Source organism: Cinclus cinclus, chromosome 1 (assembly GCF_963662255.1).
Source record: "Cinclus cinclus chromosome 1, bCinCin1.1, whole genome shotgun sequence".
In the NCBI taxonomy this organism is placed as follows: Eukaryota; Metazoa; Chordata; class Aves; order Passeriformes; family Cinclidae; genus Cinclus; species Cinclus cinclus.
The window spans coordinates 113,839,495-113,858,017 of NC_085046.1; the positions used below are offsets into that span (position 1 = coordinate 113,839,495).

At 37.8% G+C, this 18,523-nt stretch overlaps 1 protein-coding gene across 1 annotated transcript; it reads right to left on the reverse strand.

The window, feature by feature from the left end:
• Nucleotides 1-9,410: 9,410 nt before the first annotated feature.
• On the reverse strand, nucleotides 9,411-18,160 carry LOC134049407 (epidermal retinol dehydrogenase 2-like). The gene is made up of 6 exons (XM_062501844.1): nucleotides 17,834-18,160; nucleotides 14,486-14,617; nucleotides 12,896-12,995; nucleotides 11,074-11,218; nucleotides 10,007-10,129; nucleotides 9,411-9,504 (listed from the first exon to the last, which is right to left on the reverse strand). Exons 1-6 carry the CDS (start codon nucleotides 18,158-18,160, stop codon nucleotides 9,411-9,413), a joined length of 921 nt encoding a protein of 306 aa, XP_062357828.1.
• Nucleotides 18,161-18,523: the final 363 nt, after the last annotated feature.

Sequence of the window (18,523 nt, forward strand, 5' to 3'; positions counted from 1 at the left end):
ATATTAAGCCTACCTTGTTTACCTATACAAGGGCCTTAATTTTCTTGCTTATAGAAGCTTAGCTTTCATAAGTGAAACCCAGCATTTCTAATTAACATAAAATCTTAAAAGGCACCCTAGAAATTTATATGTTAATAAAGAGATTTAAAAAAAAAATCAGAACTTGAACTCCATCCTCATGTCTACATCAGTTCATTTCAGGAAATGGTTTCCTTTATGAAGCTGTGAATAAGAAAGGACAGGCAAACCTTATAGCCAAGATCACATTGAACAAAACTGCCTTAGAAATGGAAAGTACTCATTCCAAACCTCAACAACATTTTTGAAGATATTATCATAATATCCTCTCAAGTGCCAAAAACTTTCACTCCATATTGATCTCCATGGTGAATGAGTGATGTGAGCTGGATTTTACCAGAAGAAGGTTTTTACCTAAAATACCCATTTGAACACCTATTGCTAATTCAATAACCATAGGGATGACATCTGGTGTTTCAATTGCCTGCTGCACTCAACTCAGAATCCATTGTTTACAGCTTGCCCAATCAGTACAAGTTTATTAGTTATAAGTAATTGTTAATCTATGAAATGAAGAAAGAAGGAATAATCCAACACATCAACAGCATGGTGATATTTTGGCATTTCATGTAGTTATAATATATATGTTATTTTTAATATGTTTAAGCTTGGATATGAATTAGCTATATCCTTCCTGTCTTTTTTGTGATGAATATTAAATGTCCAAATATGTGAGCTGATATCACTAAGAATATAGGTTGAAATTCCTTTACCCCATTTTTAAACAATTAAGTGGACATCTCAGGATAGGAAATCCATCCAAACTTCCTCATCAGCCGGTAGGAATAAATTGCTGCTCTCAGAAAGCAATCAGGCAGTGAAATGAGTAGTTTGGGTTGGCCACCTCACCTCCATATAACTAAAATTAAATGAGACAGATCACTTATTTACTGCTGTAGGATCATTCAGGTGAGCAAACATATTTTAGCTTAAATAAGCAAGTGCTGCACAGTTCGATCTTCAGTTTAAAGTGTGCTGCAATTCTATGTAATGTACTTTGAATTCAAACTAGCACCATCAGGAATATTCATTGTGCTGCTTAGGCTGTGGAGGGACCTTATGTGATTAAAAGATAGATGTTCATGTGTAAGCAAAGCAATGTGAAAATTCAGAAAGATTCAAATAGATTTAATTAGCATTGTTTATTCTGTGTTTTTTTCTGCGAGGAAAAACAGGACATCTAGAAAAAATGGTCTATGTTTGAAACTTATTAATCATATCTGCTTCATAATGATTGGTTTTTTAAAAAAGACCAACTCCATCTGTATTTTTAGTTCAGTTAGAGAACTAAAGGAAGGGAAGACAAATTTTCTGTCTTTCTTAATATTGTGAAGCTGTATTTTTCAGAGAAATTGTCCTTGCTTCCAAGCACAAGCCTGTCCTGTTTGTGCTAAGAATGGTGGCAGCCAACTTTGAACACACTTTTCCTTTTTCTGAGATTCTCTTTCCTTGGTTCCTTTTTTCAGGATGAGAAAAATTAAGCTGTGGACCAGCAGTCAGCTAGGCATTTATCAGACTTGTAGGAACAGTTTTGCATAAATGGAAACGTGTCTTGCTAGTGAAATAGCCATTTTTAACAGAATATTTCTGCTGAACATTACATTGTTTGAAGACACAGTGTTATCCAGTACCTTTCTCACATGTTACTCAAAATGACTGCAAGCATCTGCGTTTTTGTTCCCCCACATTTGTGTGGAAGCAGGAGGTTGCTTGTATCACAGATGTAATTTGTTCTGCCAATATCTATGCAGGATAAATCCCCTTTCTGCCAAATTGTTGTTTCTTTCTACCGAAGCTGTGACCCATGAGAGTAATTCCTTGCTGTCCTTTGCTTAAAAGCAGATTCTAGGGAAGCAAACAAAAATGCTCTCCCATACTTGAGAGTTTGCACACTGATTTGGCAAAGGTGCTAAAAATATTTTTCCATTTAGTTTTCCATTTTGTTGTTTTTCATTGGTCTTGTTGTGATTTATAGTTTTAGGCAAAGTGGTTAGTTCTTTCTGACTATGACTGGCTGAAATAAATATATCTGGAGATAAGTACTCCTTACAAGAAAGAGTCTTGGAAGTTTTTGTCTTTTGTAAATGGACATCATTTACAAGCCATGAGAGTTTGAAAATGGATTTTTTCCATTTTTGCAATCAGTGGAATATTGTTTGGCTGTTAGGTTTTAGCAACATCTAGGTGCCAGTCAGCAAAGCTGATGAGAAGTGTGGTAGAAGAGCCAAGTGAAGGCAGAGCATGCTGGGTCTTTGTGCTGTAGCTCTGGTGAACACCACAAGCAGAGCTTTATCCTTCTTGTGCCATCCAGGCAAGGCTGACGGTCTGTGGGAACCTAACACTGCCCTGGATCCTAGACACACCCTGAAGCCACAGTATACCAGGCACTGCTGCTCATACACATTTGGCTAAACATAAAGGGCAAAATCAGAAGTTTCCTGCTCCTTTTTCTTTCTTGGTACCCTTTGGAAACTCTGAGTCTCTGCCAGACAAAGGGAAAAGCTTCATTTTTACAGCTAATTCTGATCTTTGACCAAAGCAGCTAGCATTTTTTATGGGAAAGCTTAAAGTGAAGTATGTTCCAAGGATATTTATTACAGACACAGTTAAAGCATTTTTTTACAACTTCCTTTTTTAATTAGAAAAAGATCACATACCTGTTTGTTTAATCCCCTTTCCCAAATGTCACAATTTAATAAACATGATTTTGGAAGATTTACTCCTTCAATGAATAACAACACATAAGCAAGAAATCCTGTCTTTCCTCTGTGGCCTTCCTCCTTACTCCTGCAGCTCTGTTAGTAGGCAAGCATTCCTTACACATTATTTTCTCCAGACTACCTAAGTTTTCTCTGTCGATGACCTAGAGCACTAGGGTAGCTCCAACTGTGTCTCAGTTTAAGGCAAACTGCCTTTCCTACAATATGAAATTCTGATATTGTTTTTGGGGGAAAAGCTGTGGATATTGTCTATTTGGACTTCAGCAAGGCCTTTGACACTGTCCCACAGCACACTCCTGGAAAAGCTGGCAACCCATGACTTGGACAGGGGCACTCTTTGCTGGATTTAGAGCTGTCTGGATGTCTGGGAACAGAGTGGTGAACGGTGCTGCATCCAGCTGGGGATCAGTCACCAGTGGTGTCCCTCAGGGGTCTGTGTTGGGGCCAGCTCTGTTCAGTACTTTTATTGATGACAGGGATGAGGGTACATGGATGAGTTTACCATTAGTAAATTTGCAGACGACACTAAGCTGGAAGGTAGGAGGGCTCTGCAGAGACACCTGGAGCAGTAGGATGGATGGGCAGAGTCCAATAAGATGAAGTTTAACAAGTCCAAGTGCCAAGTCCTACACTTGGGCCACAACAACCCCCTGCACTGCTACAGGCTGGGGACAGAGTGGCTGGACAGTGCCCAGGCAGGAAGGGACCTGGGGGTGCTGCTCCACAGCTGACTGAACGTGAGCCAGCAGTGTGCCCTGGTGGCCAAGAGGGCCAACAGCACCATGGGCTCTATCAGGAATGGTGTGGCCAGCAGGAGCAGGGAGGTCATTCTTCCCCTGTACTTCCCCTGAGGTCACACCTTGAGTGCTGTGTCCAGTTCTGGCCCCTCAGTTTAGGAAGGACATTGAGACTCTTGAGCATGTCCAGAGTAGGGGAACAAGGATGGTGAGGGGCTTGGAACACAAACCCTGTGAGGAACAGCTGAGGGAGCTGGGGTTGTTCAGTCTGGACAAAAGGAGACCCAGGGGTGACCTTATCACTCTCTACAATTCCCTGAAAGGTGTTTGTAGTCAGGTGGGGTTTGGTCTCTTTCTCCAGGCAGCAACTGACAGAATGAGAGAACACAGTCTTAAGCTGCACCAAGGAAAATATAGGTTGGATATTAGGAAAACTTTTTTTATGGAAAGAGTGATAAAGTACAGGAATGGTCTGGCCAGGGAGGTGGTGGAGTGACCATCCCTGGATGTGTTTATAAAAAGACTGGATGTGGCACTCAGTTCCATGGTTTAGTTGAGGTGTTAGGGCATGGGTTGGACTGGATGATCTTGAAAGTCTCTTTCCAACCCAGTGATTCTGTGATTCTGTGATAAGAATGATACAAAAGTTTCAAAGAAAATTACCAGGAACTCAAATGTCTCTGAGACAATTTTAAAGCTGCACATAAAAATACTAAGGATAATTTTCTACCAAGAAAGCGAAGAAACCAGAAGCAAAAAGCTGGAAACAAAAATACTAGGACAAAAAGAAGACTCATGCACTCTAGAATTAAACATGTACAACCTCTTTGTTGCATGCAGTACCACCTAATGTTAAATGCTTATTTTTCATATTTCCCCAGAAAGATGACATTTCCTATAAATAGTACCAAGAGCAACACAATACTGCAAGTGTAGTATTATCAAATTCTTCTAATGGCAGCCTTCTGCACTTCCTTTTTAAACATTTTATCAGGTTATGTTAAGAAGTATCTGAATGCATCTCTGTTGCAACAGTATTGAAGGAGTTATTTTAAAGGTATTTTGCATGTGGTGGAGTACAAACCACTAAAACTAATTGTTATCATCATTACTAGATATGATGCCATCTTCAAGATGGAAGCACCTTTCATTTACAGAGCAATGCATGTCAAGAATTTATCCCAACAATGCATCAGTTGCTATTATGTGTGGTTGAAATAGGTTTTCCATTGTGACATGTGTACCATGATTCTCAAATTATGGAGGTTGTTCCTTATGTAGGAATTCTGTGTGCTGCTTCTGCTGATGTATAAAAAACCTAGTTCCTTATGTAAAATAAGTGGCATTTATTTTTATGATTCTTGCTTTAGTTACTCCAGTGGCTTCTGACTTTTGTGTAAAAGTATGTTCCTTCCTTGTAAAAATGCAAATGGAGGGTAATAATTGATTAGAAAAAATTGTAAAACCTTTTCAAAACAGGAAATCAGCTTCCATGAAATTATATATTAAAGAATTATGTATATTAAATAAACACCACCAGTTTACCAGGTGGTAAACAGATGTGTGCAAGGCAAGCAGAGTCCTATGTAACGTGGCTTAAATATTGAAGAGGAACAATTTTCTTCTAATTTCCATTCCTGCATGGTCCCACAGTGGTCTCTTATCTCCTGCTTTTGAAGACATGTTTAGAAACATGGGTCTTCCCTTAATTTGTGTGGGGACTCTCAGATTTGCCAGTTTAGCAGTCAGGGCACTGATATTCCTTCAGCTTCCAGGGAAATCCAAGCTGTAGATAATGAAGGGCTTTAGACAAGAAAGTAGACATAGGTCTGGCCTGCTTTCCTAATTTTAATATTTTTGCTGTCACACTCTAAGTAACTTTCAAAAATCTTTTCAGGACTATCACACTCTCTGTCTTCTTTTCCTGTTCTGTAGGAGCATCTAATTCCTTATTTCCTGTTACCTCCTAGCATATCATGCCAGGCAGACAGGCAACACAACAGACTCTTGAGGCCAACTCTACTCAGCCCATCTAGTTGCAGAAGAGAAAGTATCTGTAAGTGTGCAAATGCACTCAAAGTGGATATTGGAACTATTAATGTTTCATTTGTTAACTACATTTCTGAGAAAGAAGATATGGAGGAAGCAACAGAGCAACTGCTAGAATGCCCCTTCCACAAACAGAGTGCACTTGATCAATGAGCACTGTGGAAGCATGGAGTTTATGAAAGCATTGAGCAATGCCTTGTGACTCTATAAATCACTGCTACCTCAGGCACTCCTGCCAGCTGAGATTAGTTAATGAAGTGGAAGGCCACCTGACTATTTATTTGGCTTGAGCAACTGTTCTGTGCAATGGTAGAAGGCAATTAGAGCTGCATTAATTATTTTAAAAATTAAACAGTCATTCTTTATTAGCAGTCCGTAGCATCCTGAAGAATCTAAAATATTGAACAGAGGCATTGTATTGACTGCAGAAAGAAACTAGAAAAATCCATAATAGTAATCAATGTAGAATTTTGATCTGTTAATAACTGGGCTCTTTGGATTGTTTCAGATATTTCCTCATGAAATTATATGAAATATTGAAAATCATCAGACAATATAGAAAGTAATAACATTTCTCTAGGTTTAAACGTAAAGAGATGAAAATTCTTTTCCTAGTTTCCATGAAAAAATGTATAAGCATGAAGATTCCTTTTTCCAGGACAGTACACTTCTACATGGTTTATACAGCTTTCACTATTTGTTGTGTTTCTCGGGGTACAAGTTTGGTCAAAGACAAAGGTAGTGACAGAGAAACAGGGAATTTCCTGGCTTCCAGTGTCAAATCTATCCCTCCACACTTGTCCCATAACCTGTGGGAGCTGTGAACTAAACATCTTTCCAGAGAGAGGCTGAGAAAATACAAGTTACTAATGAAAAACACTTCAGATATCGCAGGATCTGGAAATACGTTTTTCATTTTAGTATATGAAACTAGCCTCAAATTAGCTTTGAGTATTCTTAGAGTGTCTTCTACAAAAGCCATCATTCTAAAATAATAGAGGGTGATCAGACCTTTAGAAAGACAGAGGTTTTTATGGGAATATTTTCAAATTTAATGGGTCAATGCCAGTTTGGGTGATAAAGCAGATCAGGATATCAGAATTTCTGGGGAAGTCCAGAAAGTCCAGTCTATGATTTGCTGCAAGTTGCATCTCAGTGTCTCTGGGCTTTTATTACATACTTAGCTATACATGAAGAACTTGAAATGAAGAACTTGAGCATCTGTGAAAAACAGTAATAATGACTTATAGGGAACACATAATGAATTTGGGTGGAAACATTAAACTCTGAAGTAAAAGAAGAACTAAGTGATGTAGAAGAATGAAATTAATGAGAAATCAAAGTTGCATATCATTGCCTCTAAAGTTTATTCAAAGATTTTAGATTACAAAGTGACCCAGAATAATTCAAATGTTTCTTTCTCAAAATGCTTATAATTTGAATTGACTAAGATTCTTCCTGAGATACTCAATACTACAATTTCCTTTGTATTAAAAATGTGCTCTGAAGAGCTATGCTGTACCAATGGGCATAAAACAAGAGCAATAAACTGACATCACAGATTATCTCACTACTGGTGCAGCAACACCAGGCCTTTCTTCATCAGTTTTGCAGAGAAAAAGGAGTGAGAAAAAGTGAGAAAAATTAAGATAAACTGTATTCCAGTGTCATTTGCAGCTCCTGTAGTAACAGAATTTCTCCTGTAAAAATGGTTTTATCATGGAGGAATTATAAATAAGATGAAAGCCTCAAAGAAAGTCAGGACATGATACTCAGGAGTTGATGATAACATTGAGATTCTTCTTAAGTGGCACACTATATTTCAAAATATTAAGATAATTTTCTATTAAAAAAAAAACAGGAACACCATTCAAATGCATCTTCTGAGCTTTAATAGGAAGGTTTTAGCTTACAGTTTATGAATTGTATTACTAGATCTATTACACTCCTTTTCTGTATGAAAAAGAGAAACTACTACCCCTAAACACCACCACCACCAACCACCACCAAACCCTGAAACTCTTTTCCTGGTATTTTGAGGGAAAAGAGTTAGCTACTGATTTCTAGGACTGATAAGAAGATCTAACAGATCACTGTGAGACTTAGAAAGTATAAGCTTTACAAATTCCTTCTTGACACAAGCAGATTAGCCTGAATAGAATATGGAGCCAAAAGTGCCCTTGAGTGAGGTTGCTGCAATACAGAATAAGGTTTTGCAGGGTGGCTGTGCAGAATAGGCAAAATATAACTTAGAAAATAGGGTACTATTTCCTTTACATTGTTCTTAACCTACTAATGTCCTCCCTATATGGTTGGTGAACTTATGACTGCAGATGTAGGTGGTAAGGTTGATATACTTTAGTTAAAAAAAACAAAACCAGGAAAGGCATCCTGAAAAGTGAGCCTTTACAATGAGCTCCTTGCCTGTAAATATTCAATCCTGAAACCTTTAACATTGAAATGATGGATAGTCCACCATGTATTAACATCACTAGCAGGTGACACTACTTCAAGTGGGAGTCTTGTTTCACAAATAATTTTTAAATACATTTTTCTCACCTCATGAGCCCTGCTCTTAAGCTCTGCAGCACCAGCAACAAAATTATGCATTAAGATGTTCAGGCCCAAACATGTGTTCAGTGACAAACATGATGTCATGTCAATTTGCATTGACTCCTGTAATAATAGTTAAAAATGATCAAAGATCTAGAGCCATATTGTAACATTCATGCAGAACAAGGGAATCCCAATACTCAACATATTTGCCTGCAATTGTTAAAATGATTGGTATTTGCAGGAAACAATTTAGACTTTGCTGTCTCATTAGTAAGAAGAAAATAATATTTAATTACTCATCACCCAGAGAATTTTAAGCAATATAAATCAATAAACTTTGCTTTCCAAAGCAAGCAAGACTCTGAAGAGCCAAATTTCAGATTGCTTTTTCCTTCTCTTAGAGAAAAGTTTCCCTGTAGTATCTACTGGTACATGAAAGAATTTTTTGAATGCATGCATACTTGGGAAACATAGGGCTTTCAACAGTGTGTACTCTTATAACTATTTGTATCTAGGAGCTCATAAGTATGAGATTAGTTAAGTACAGTTGAATTATGATGGCAAATGTGGTCAATAGATGACTGTTAAATGTTATCTGTAGTTCCTTAGGGTTTTAAACTAGACTTTGTATATTCACTATTCTGCTATGCAGTTCACTTACGTATTTTTAAATTAAGCCAATTATGAACATTTTATGTTAGCATTTTCTGAACATTTACATGAGGATTGATTTTTATCAATTAAGTATCAGCACATATTTTGTATAACTAATCTCCAAACTTCTGCTATTGGGGGATTTGTTTTGTTCTTCAGGACCTTTAGGTTGTAATTTCCTTTGAAGAGAGTTGAAGAACATGGATATGAGTTCTCTCCAAATACAAGGAGAGATTTTGCCCATAATTTTCCAAGAACACATGAGGTATTCCTCCTGTCTTCATTATCCCATGATTTACAACAGAATTGTGTTCCACACCAACAGGATACCTCATTGAAGTTTCAGTCTGAAAACAGTATAGTCCATGCAAAGTTGTTGCTTGGTCACTCAATGTAATACCTATTTAATTTTAAATTTTAGTGACTTTTCAAAAGTTTCTCAGAAAATTGCCAAACATAATGACTTAAAAGACAGTTGTGAATAATTAAATGGCATGCTGACCAATGTATAATAGCATAAGTAATTTTTTGTAAAGGAATAAATATTATTTTAAATTATTTTTTACTGCAAATGTTCAATTAGATGGCACTTGAGGTCTTCAGAATACTTTTTGTTTCAATCCTTTTTCTTCCGACCGAAAGCTTCTTCCATGCTCTCAGGGAACTTAACGTAAGACTCGAGAAACAATGCTGCTTTTCTAGGAAGGAAACTGATGAGACAAACATTGAATTAGACTATTTTTGTTTCAAAAAAGGTACTCCATAAATAAAAAAATGACAAATGCATTATATGTGCTCAATACTTCTAACATCTGGCAGTAACACATTTGGCACCTCAGTGTTATAAATCAGGAAAACGAATGACAGACCAAGACATTTTGCCAAAGCCCAGCCTGCCGTGGTGGCAGGGACTGGAAGCAGACAGTGCTAGACCAGGCATTGCTCTCAGTGTACCATCTCAGGAAAATTTTTGAAGTTTCTATAACCAACTGCTGCTTAAAATATTTCTTAGAGACAGAAAAGGCCAGAGGAATGTTACTCACCTAGATTATTAAAAAATCAAACCCAGTGTTTCTTTAAAATTGGGTATGTATAACTGGATTGACTGCAGGAATATTAACTAAAATTTGTTTTGACTAAACTTTCCTGTTGATTTTACAGGCATATGGCAAAGGAAAGAAGGTAAAGCTAGAAGACAAGTCACATGCTTACATTTTGAGTCCAAGTAAGTATACAGCTGGAGGCATGATCAGATAAAATTTTTCCTTTTTAATTGCATCCACGATCCTGCTGGCTGCATACTCTGGATCATAAACAGGAAGCAAACAGGGTTTTCTGTAAAACAAGAAAAAAGGGTTGTGAAGTTATAAAACTTTACTTTCAAGACAAATACACATACATAAATAATTAAATAATTTATGCATTTCCCCTCTTCCCCTCAAGTGGTCTTGAAAAGGAATCTCCAAACTTTTTGTTCATGCTATCATCAAAATAAATTGAAAAAACTTTGATGATGTTGTGAATTTAATGACTTTTTCGTAAGCTGACCACAATGAAGTTGATGCCCACACTACTGCAGCTTTGGAAACTTCCAAGCTTAGCCATACTCTGTGCTCTTCTGTGCATCATTGCTCTCCAGCAGTCCTTTTCTGCTGTAAATGCTGAGGTGACAGCCAAATAGACCAGGACCAGGTTTGTCACCAGCCAGGAGAAGGGCTCTGCTCTGCATACATACACTGCTGCACGATGATGAATGGTGCAAGCAGGAGCAGAGCACTGAAAAACCAAGATCACTGGTACTGCACTCCTGCAATGGCTCTTCCAGTGCTTGCAGCATCTCCCATCACTGCAGCCACAGAGCCACCCACCTGATGCCATCACCACAGCTGTTCTCACTCAGAACTACAGTACCTGCCAGTACAGGCAGCAGGGCACAGTTCACAAGGACAGCTCATGGGTGTCTCGACAGCCATAACTGTAATTACACTGCCAAAATTACTAGGGGCAGAGAACATCAGCACTCTCCTGACAAATAAAGTTCCTTTAACCCTTAAATACTTCTGTGTATCCCCAACTGTTCCTTGACTGTGAGGTTATTGCACAGGTTATTCTTGTTATTAACTTTGTGCAAGGCTTGCATTTCTTTATGTCAAAAGACATAGTTGTCTGTACCAATAGGGCAAAATTACTGAATTGGAAATCTAATCAACCAACCAAAAACTGAGTGAGTGGTAATTATTTTTTATATACAAAACAGTACAAATCTAAGCTTTACTTACGCGCTTTTGAAGCCTTTGCTTAACCTAGTACTAATAAAATAAGGGCAAATGATTGTGGTTTTAATGCCACGTTTTCCTTCATGATACAGTTCTGAATTTATGGCTTCCATCATTCCAATGATTGCAGACTTACTTGCACAATAATCTAGAAAGTGAAGAAAAGAGAAATATCCAAAATTTTAAAAGCACCACAGTAAAGGCTATATACAGAACTGAATTCTTTGTAATACTATTTAAGCCACAATATTATTTAGTTCTATCATTGGCAGTCTTGTGATTAGTATTTGAAGCATATTGGTAATCCTAACTGAGGAGATTAATGGCTCTTCCCACGAATTATGCACAAATTGCCTGAAGATAGAATGAGTCTTTTTCAGATGAGGTTTTTTTATTTTCAATGCACTATAGAAAGATATGGGCAAATGACTTTATTCAGCATTTTCTGTAAGTTTCCAGATACCCATATACAAACCAGGCAGCCTTTCAGTTCAGAATGTCTTCAACTTTTAATATCACAGGTTACGTTTCAGAAATAATGATTTCTAGGGGTAAAATAAAAACACCCTACTTATAAATGCTTCTTCAGCCTATTACTTCTGATTTGCCCTGCAACTGCAATACCATTTTGTTTGCCCAGGAAGACAGAAACTAATCTGATTTTTACTGTTTGATGAATGTATGGAACCCCAGCCTTGGAGAAAATTAAAACTTGCCCTCACACAGCTCTGTGCAATCTGACCTAAATTAGGCCTGTTTTTATCTGGGGATATGGAAAAAAGTGACCTTCAGAGGTTGCTTCCACACAAATTATTCTACAGTTTTCCAGCTGTTAGAAACTAATTTAATATAATGCCTTAAATGTCATTTCCTAAAACTTTTTCAAGTGTGTATGAAAATAGTTTTTAGATACAATGAAATCCAATTTTGCTAAAAAACTGACTCTAAAGACTGGCATCAGAAGTAGTTTGCTATTCTTCAGGAGTTCACTTAGAGTGAATGATGGAACCACACAGCCTAGAAAATACATAACTAAGGTATAAAAGGTTATAATGCATGGATGGGAAGGCCCTCTCCCAGGAGCCTTACAGTTGAAAGTTGAATCTGACTTATATTACCAATACCAAATATTGATATTATATCAAGGTAACCCCTAGGTAACAGGTAGCAATTAAACACTAAAGTAACATCATCAATCAGCAGAAGAAACAAGAGACCCTTATTACACTCAAGTTCAAGCTCTCATAGGGTGACCTCAAGGACACAATCAACATGACAGAGGCTTGAGGAGGGACTGGGCGGCAGACTCAGACTGATGAAATTGTCTAGACTAACAGACTGCTCTCCCGAGGGAAACAGCTGAGAATACTGAGCTTTTAATAGCTTAAACCACACTTAATTAAAATTCATTTTATTGAAAATTCTGCCAAAAAGCCTCCTGTACTTGAAAAACCATATTCCAACTGAATGTGTAGTTCCAGGTATAACCCTTGTGCGTCTCAGGTCTGTGAATGTTCACCTGCAGAAAAGCTGTCATGAGAAAGTGTTAGACAATCTGTAGGCAGGTCTCCCTCTCACTGCACGTGTATGACCTGAGCTGTCCTTCTTATGTGGAGAAAAGACAGTCTGTGACCAGGCAGTAAAATCTTCAGAGAGCTCCCCATGCTGCTCAGGCACACGACACCATCACACTCTAGTAAACCATCACCTTTGGCACCCACAGGTGCTTGTCAGTGCAGGCTGCTAAAGCCAAGCACTTGTGAGATGTCCAAGAAAAGTGACTGGTATGTAGATCTAATTTGTAATGGAAGTTGACAATAATTACCTGATGTCCTGTAGAGTCCTATTAATCCAGCTGCACTGGCTGTGCTAACCAGGTGCCCACGGTTACAGGCCACCATGGCTGGAAGAAAGGCCTTGCAAGTCTAAAAGAATAAAGATATACTTATTTTAAAATCCCCTTTATAAATAGGCAAAACAAAAAAGTTTCATTGGAAAATTTGATGATACAAGGGTCTTTCTGGGTCTTTTATCCAAACTCGCTTTCTGGGTCTTCAGTACATAAGAAGCCCAAATGACATTTTATCTCTGTAACAATTTTTAAATGAGAGACAACATTTCCTTGAATGACTACCCTCTGTCTGAAGATCTAACAGCATTAAAATAATCTTATAAAAAGCAGCAATATTGTATATTGTATTTTCTGTGCTTTCCTGGTTCCTCACAATTTGTCTATGACCAAAGGTTTGGTACACAAGAGGGAGCTAGAAGACAACACATTAAGGAGAGTTCAGCTGTCTGTGGGCCCTTTCTACTAGGAGCCGAACTCCCTGGCAATTCCAGCTCTCCAGGACGTCGTGGGTGATACTCACTGGGAAGAATGCTAGTGTTTTACAAAGGGGGAGAGAAGAAAAAGCGACAGGAGCGGTACCAATTTTTTTTTTTTTTTCAATAGCTGAGGAATCCTATTAGACTCCAGATGTGCCTTGTACATCACTCTCCTCCTGCCCTGGGTTTCTTCAGACCTGTCGGAGGAACACCTCTCCCAGTCCACTTTCCTCAAGTATTTGGAAGAACAATGCAGTGTGGCTGGGGACTACTTAGAGAACTTCTATCTGCAATTATTTTCCATAGATAACTGCCTTTTAACAAGGATTTGCAATGCTGTATTGCTCCCCAATTCAGGCTGTTCACTCAGGCATATAAACAAAAAGTGCAAGAGGGGCCAATAGTAACACTGTCTCACAAAAAAAAAAAAAAGCCCTCCTAAAACTACTGAGACCCCAAATAGCTGCAAATTCCTTCAGAGGTAAAAAAAAAAAAAAAAAACAAACTAAATTCTTACTAGCCAGATTAATTTTCTATGTACTTCAATCAGATGGTGACTGGGAATGAAAGCATTAGCCTGAAGACCAACATGTGCAGCATAAAATCATGGAATCATTTAGGCTGGAAGAGACCTTTAAAATCATTGAATCCAACTGTAAATGTAACACTGCTAAGTCTGCCAGTAAACCATGGTTGTGTCTCCCTGAATGCTGCAAGTCTCTTAGGCAGCACCATCAGATGCCAGGAAATATCAGGAGCAGGGAAGTCACATTCCATCATGTCAGCACTCCCTTCAACCACAGCTGTTAACAGGTAGGGCGTGTTTCATGATACAGCTGCACAAAATTTGATTTACCAGAGTGCCCAGGCAGGTTTGTGTTAACATTACTGAGACATACTGGGGAGACTGTCTCCAGTTACAGGATGATCATGGAAACATATATTCCCCCAGTCAAGGTCCTTCACATCCCTATTCCAAGCTGAGTTTTTAAGGTAGATGGTGGTTTTAACATTGTGGTTTTAACACCAGAATACTTGTCTGTACCTTTTGGTCTCCCAGGAGTAAAAAAACTCAGAAAAACTTTACCCAGACTTGAGAAAAGAAGTTGATTCTGAAGGTCTTTTCAAAATCTTCGTCTGTAAGCTCACAGAACTTTTTCCCCATCAGTATGCCAGCGTTATTGATTAGAATTGTAACATCTCCAACTTCTTTTCTAACCTGAATTAAAATACAAAAAAAAAATAAACAGAAAGCTTTAGCAGGTACCCTGGCCTCTTGTGCTTCATTTATGAAAATGTTTAGTAATATTTGCAATAATTGATATGTATGAAAACATAAGCATGCAAGAACTGTTGTGTTGCATCAGATCCAAGGTCCATCCAAGCCCCCCAGCCCTTGTCTCATGGTGGAAAGCAATGAAGAAGGATCCAGGCTCTAAGGTCTCAACTTTTCACATGCTGCAACTCAGGACATTTTGAGAGGTACAATATAGATTTATAATTTTCTTTAATATATCCCAGTGATTCTCTACCCTGCCCGTCTCCCCATATTTGTCTAATTGCTCGCTGAACTCCAGAACACTTTTGGCTTCCACAAAAAACAAAGGTAAAACGTTATGAAGCTTTAGTGTGCACTGTGAGCATGCTTTAACTGCAATCTGAACATCTGCAATCCCCTATTTTTGGTACTGAATTGGTAAAGAATTCAGCTCAGATACCTGGGATAGCAATCCTCTGAGCACAATGGCATCTACCATAAAATATATAAAATCATCATCAGCTCCATTTGGGTTTGTTTTCAAAAGATTTTCTTCCATGATTTGGATTGTATCAAAGCAGATGCCCAAGAATTATGTACAGTATGAAGAATCAGTCTAACAGATTTCTCTGCTAAAGGTGGATGATTATCTGAGGTCTCAAAAATTATATTATGGCTACAAAAACATTAAAATCCCACATGTGCTGCTGTCTGGCAATTTGGAAACAGGTGATTGGATCTGGTGTCCCAACATCTGATCTTCCTTTGGCTCTCTTGGGGAACCTTAGCATTCAGTGAAGTTTTGTTTGATATTTCTCCGGCTGTGTCAGGTTTAGGCCTTCTCACAAGCAGGGCTTGCACCTTTCCACCTGCATAAGTGAATGCAAATCTAGACACTGTTCAGTATGCCAGGAATACTCAGTTCTTCCTTTGAGGAACACATCTGTGCTTTCTCCCTACGCTTTTAGTCACTCCATATGATGATCCTCTTTTTCTCAACAAGACAACATATCTTCACCAATAGCAGCATTTTATTTACCATGGCATAGGTTGTCCTGTTTACTCACTACTACAAAATATATGTGAAGCTTGGCTTCCATTTAGAAATAGTCAAGCTGATTATTCTATATTATGTATTTTAGGTGTCTGTTAATTCTGCTGTTAACAAGATTTCTACTAGTTATCTGAAAGACAGGCTCATAGTGTGTTTGTGTCCTCTCAAGTGCCCTTTAAAACTGGCATATTTACTATGCTTTGTTCCTTGATCATCTGTTACAGAAAAAGACACATTCTGCATTTCTAGCCCGCCAGATCCATGTCTGATTTCCTTCAGAATTCCCAGGTGGACACCTCTTGTTCCTGAAAATTGGTTGTTGTTCACTTGACCAGTTTGTTCTGAAACCTCTTCTTTAGAGACTTCAATGATCTCTTTTGTTTCCTAGAAACAAAACTTACATTATGGGAAAATACTTATGCTTTTTGGTGGTGAGTATACAAAATAAAACCAATTTATTTAAATTTCTTGCTATTGCTTTCTCTCCTGCGTCCAAGCTCAAGTCTTGTTGTATTACCAATCAAAAATTTGCAAGGGTAGTGGAGAGCCATAGTTGAAAAACTCCTAATCTAAGGAAATTTCTGTCTCCTCCAGGACTGAAAAATACATGCAAATATCTGTGAATATGTTGGCGTTGTTAACAACAATTTGACACCTCAGCAGCAATTTTTAAATTTTGAACTGCTCTTTAAGTTTCTGCTGGCAGGTCAGTCTGTGCACTTCAGAATAGTGTTTGCTGATTTGGGCACAGCAAATTCCGCAGCCTGGAGTCCTGTGGCTGATTTGGTTAATGTGCTTGGAGATCAAAAATTACTGGGGGACACAAAGCAAACCTTTTGAGATTCTGCTAAAGTAAGAGCAAACAAATAATTTCAAAATGCTATTTTTTTTTCTTCACAGTGTGAGTGAGCTGTGGTCCACATGCTACTTATAAGTATGGGTAAAAGAAACCCTTTCTGATTTACAAGCATGAGAATTGCAGTTCCAGATACTTCCAGATCCTGATTCCAACTTACCTTTTAGAAGTACTTTTCCTCAAGAACATTTCTTGAGGAAAAAAATAACCCTGCTAGAAGGACTTAATCTGATTTGGTTAAAATTAGAAACAACTACCACAAAACAAAGAGCTGAGCCCGCCCATGTCATCACCTTACCACCCACAACTCATAGAAAAATAATGTTACATTGTAAGTCTATTCTGAACCAATCTATCAACAGTCACATCATAAAATAATTTAGCTAATTTCTCTGATGTATACCTTCAGACATAGAATGCCAAAGATGTGACATAAGAATCATGTATGTAAGCACATACATTGAGAATGTAACAGAAGTTTATAGTTGGATGAAGTTGCAGAGTGGCTAACTGGATTTTTAGTGAAGTTGCACTGAGCAGTATTTTCAGGCAGTTTAAGGAAAAGTAAAAAATAATCATGTTAATTCAATATCTAATTCCTGAACTCTGACAATAATAGTAGTAATAGTAATAGTAGTAGTCGTAATAATAATAATAATAATAATAATAATAATAATAATAATAATAATAAGGTAACAGTTTACAAAGCATAGGTCAGCACAGCAGAAGAGTTTCATTTAAAATTGTGCTCTTCTTTACCTTGTTTTCCACCTGTATTGATCAAAAAAGGAACTGAAGCTGAATCATCAATTTGACTGGAGACCAGCCACATCCTAACGACGTCTGAAAACATTACATCCCAAATCACCCTTAAAATAACTACAGTTTCCTGAACAAATAGGCAAAGGAAAAGATATCCATTTTACAATATCCACTGATTGTTCTTTCCTTTTTAAATAATTTATTGGTATCTTAAAGAAACTAGAAAGCCTAAATAGGTTAATATATAGAGATAATCTCTGCTGCATGTTTTACCATACTCTTAATCTAAACATTCCTATCTCACAATGAAAAAGTAGATAAATCTCAACAGAACTGATTAAACCCAGTTACTCTGTAGCAACCATAGTTTTCCATCTAGAAACTATTCAAAAGGAGGAAGACATTACCCTACATGATTACTTCCCTCTAGGGAATAGTACAGTTTCTAAAACAACAACAAACTCAATAGGATTCTATTAAAAAGAAGCAAAAATGCAGATCTTACCTTGTCTGCCTGTTCGTAGACATCCTCCCTACGGCTGCAGTCACAGTGGTAGACAAACACTCGGTTGGCCCCATTTTGTTGGGCTAATCTTCTTGTTTCTTTGTTACCTTCGTCATCAATGTCCCAAAGAACCAAGGTTACTCCCAAAGGAGCCAATTTTAAGGCAACCTGCCTTCCAATCCCATTTGCAGAGCCAGTAATAAGTACTATTTCACCAGCAAAACTTTTTTTGCGTCGAGAAAATATACAGAAGATATTCTCGATAAGTAGAAAAAAAATAAATTTCAGGTACTGTAGTAACTTCTGGATGCATCTGAAGTTGAACATGATTTTTCAGGTACAAGCACCGCTCTTCTGTTGTGCAAACCCAGAAACACGATGCGTTACAGCAGTGGGATATTGACTGAAAGAAAGGAGAGGTTGACCTTCAATCAGCAAGTTCTTTGGCAGTGTTCTTCTGTGAAGATAAAAAATACATTATTAAAGAACTGTTTTATGAAAGCTGCCTTACTAGTAGGATTAAAGCAAATGTCTTCCTCTAGATCCTACGGACCTGTTTCACCCCGGGCTCCTCAGCTTCCAACTCTGTTTTTAGAAACGTTCAGCAACATACATTTTAGGCAGGTATGTTGCGGCAATAGCTGTAGAGCACTTGGTTTTCACAGCAAGGTGATGCTAGCTGAACAAAAA

Excerpts from the sequence above, each read along its gene's own strand:
- LOC134049407 (XM_062501844.1), bottom strand. The coding sequence starts at position 18,160 with ATGTTCAACTTCAGATGCATCCAGAAGTTACTACAGTACCTGAAATTT. Across the intron at positions 14,618-17,833 it reads TCTACGAACAGGCAGACAAG|GTTAGAAAAGAAGTTGGAGA; the intron begins GTAAGATCTGCA and ends ATTTTAATTCAG. Across the intron at positions 12,996-14,485 it reads ACTTCTTTTCTCAAGTCTGG|ACTTGCAAGGCCTTTCTTCC; the intron begins GTAAAGTTTTTC and ends TTATTCTTTTAG.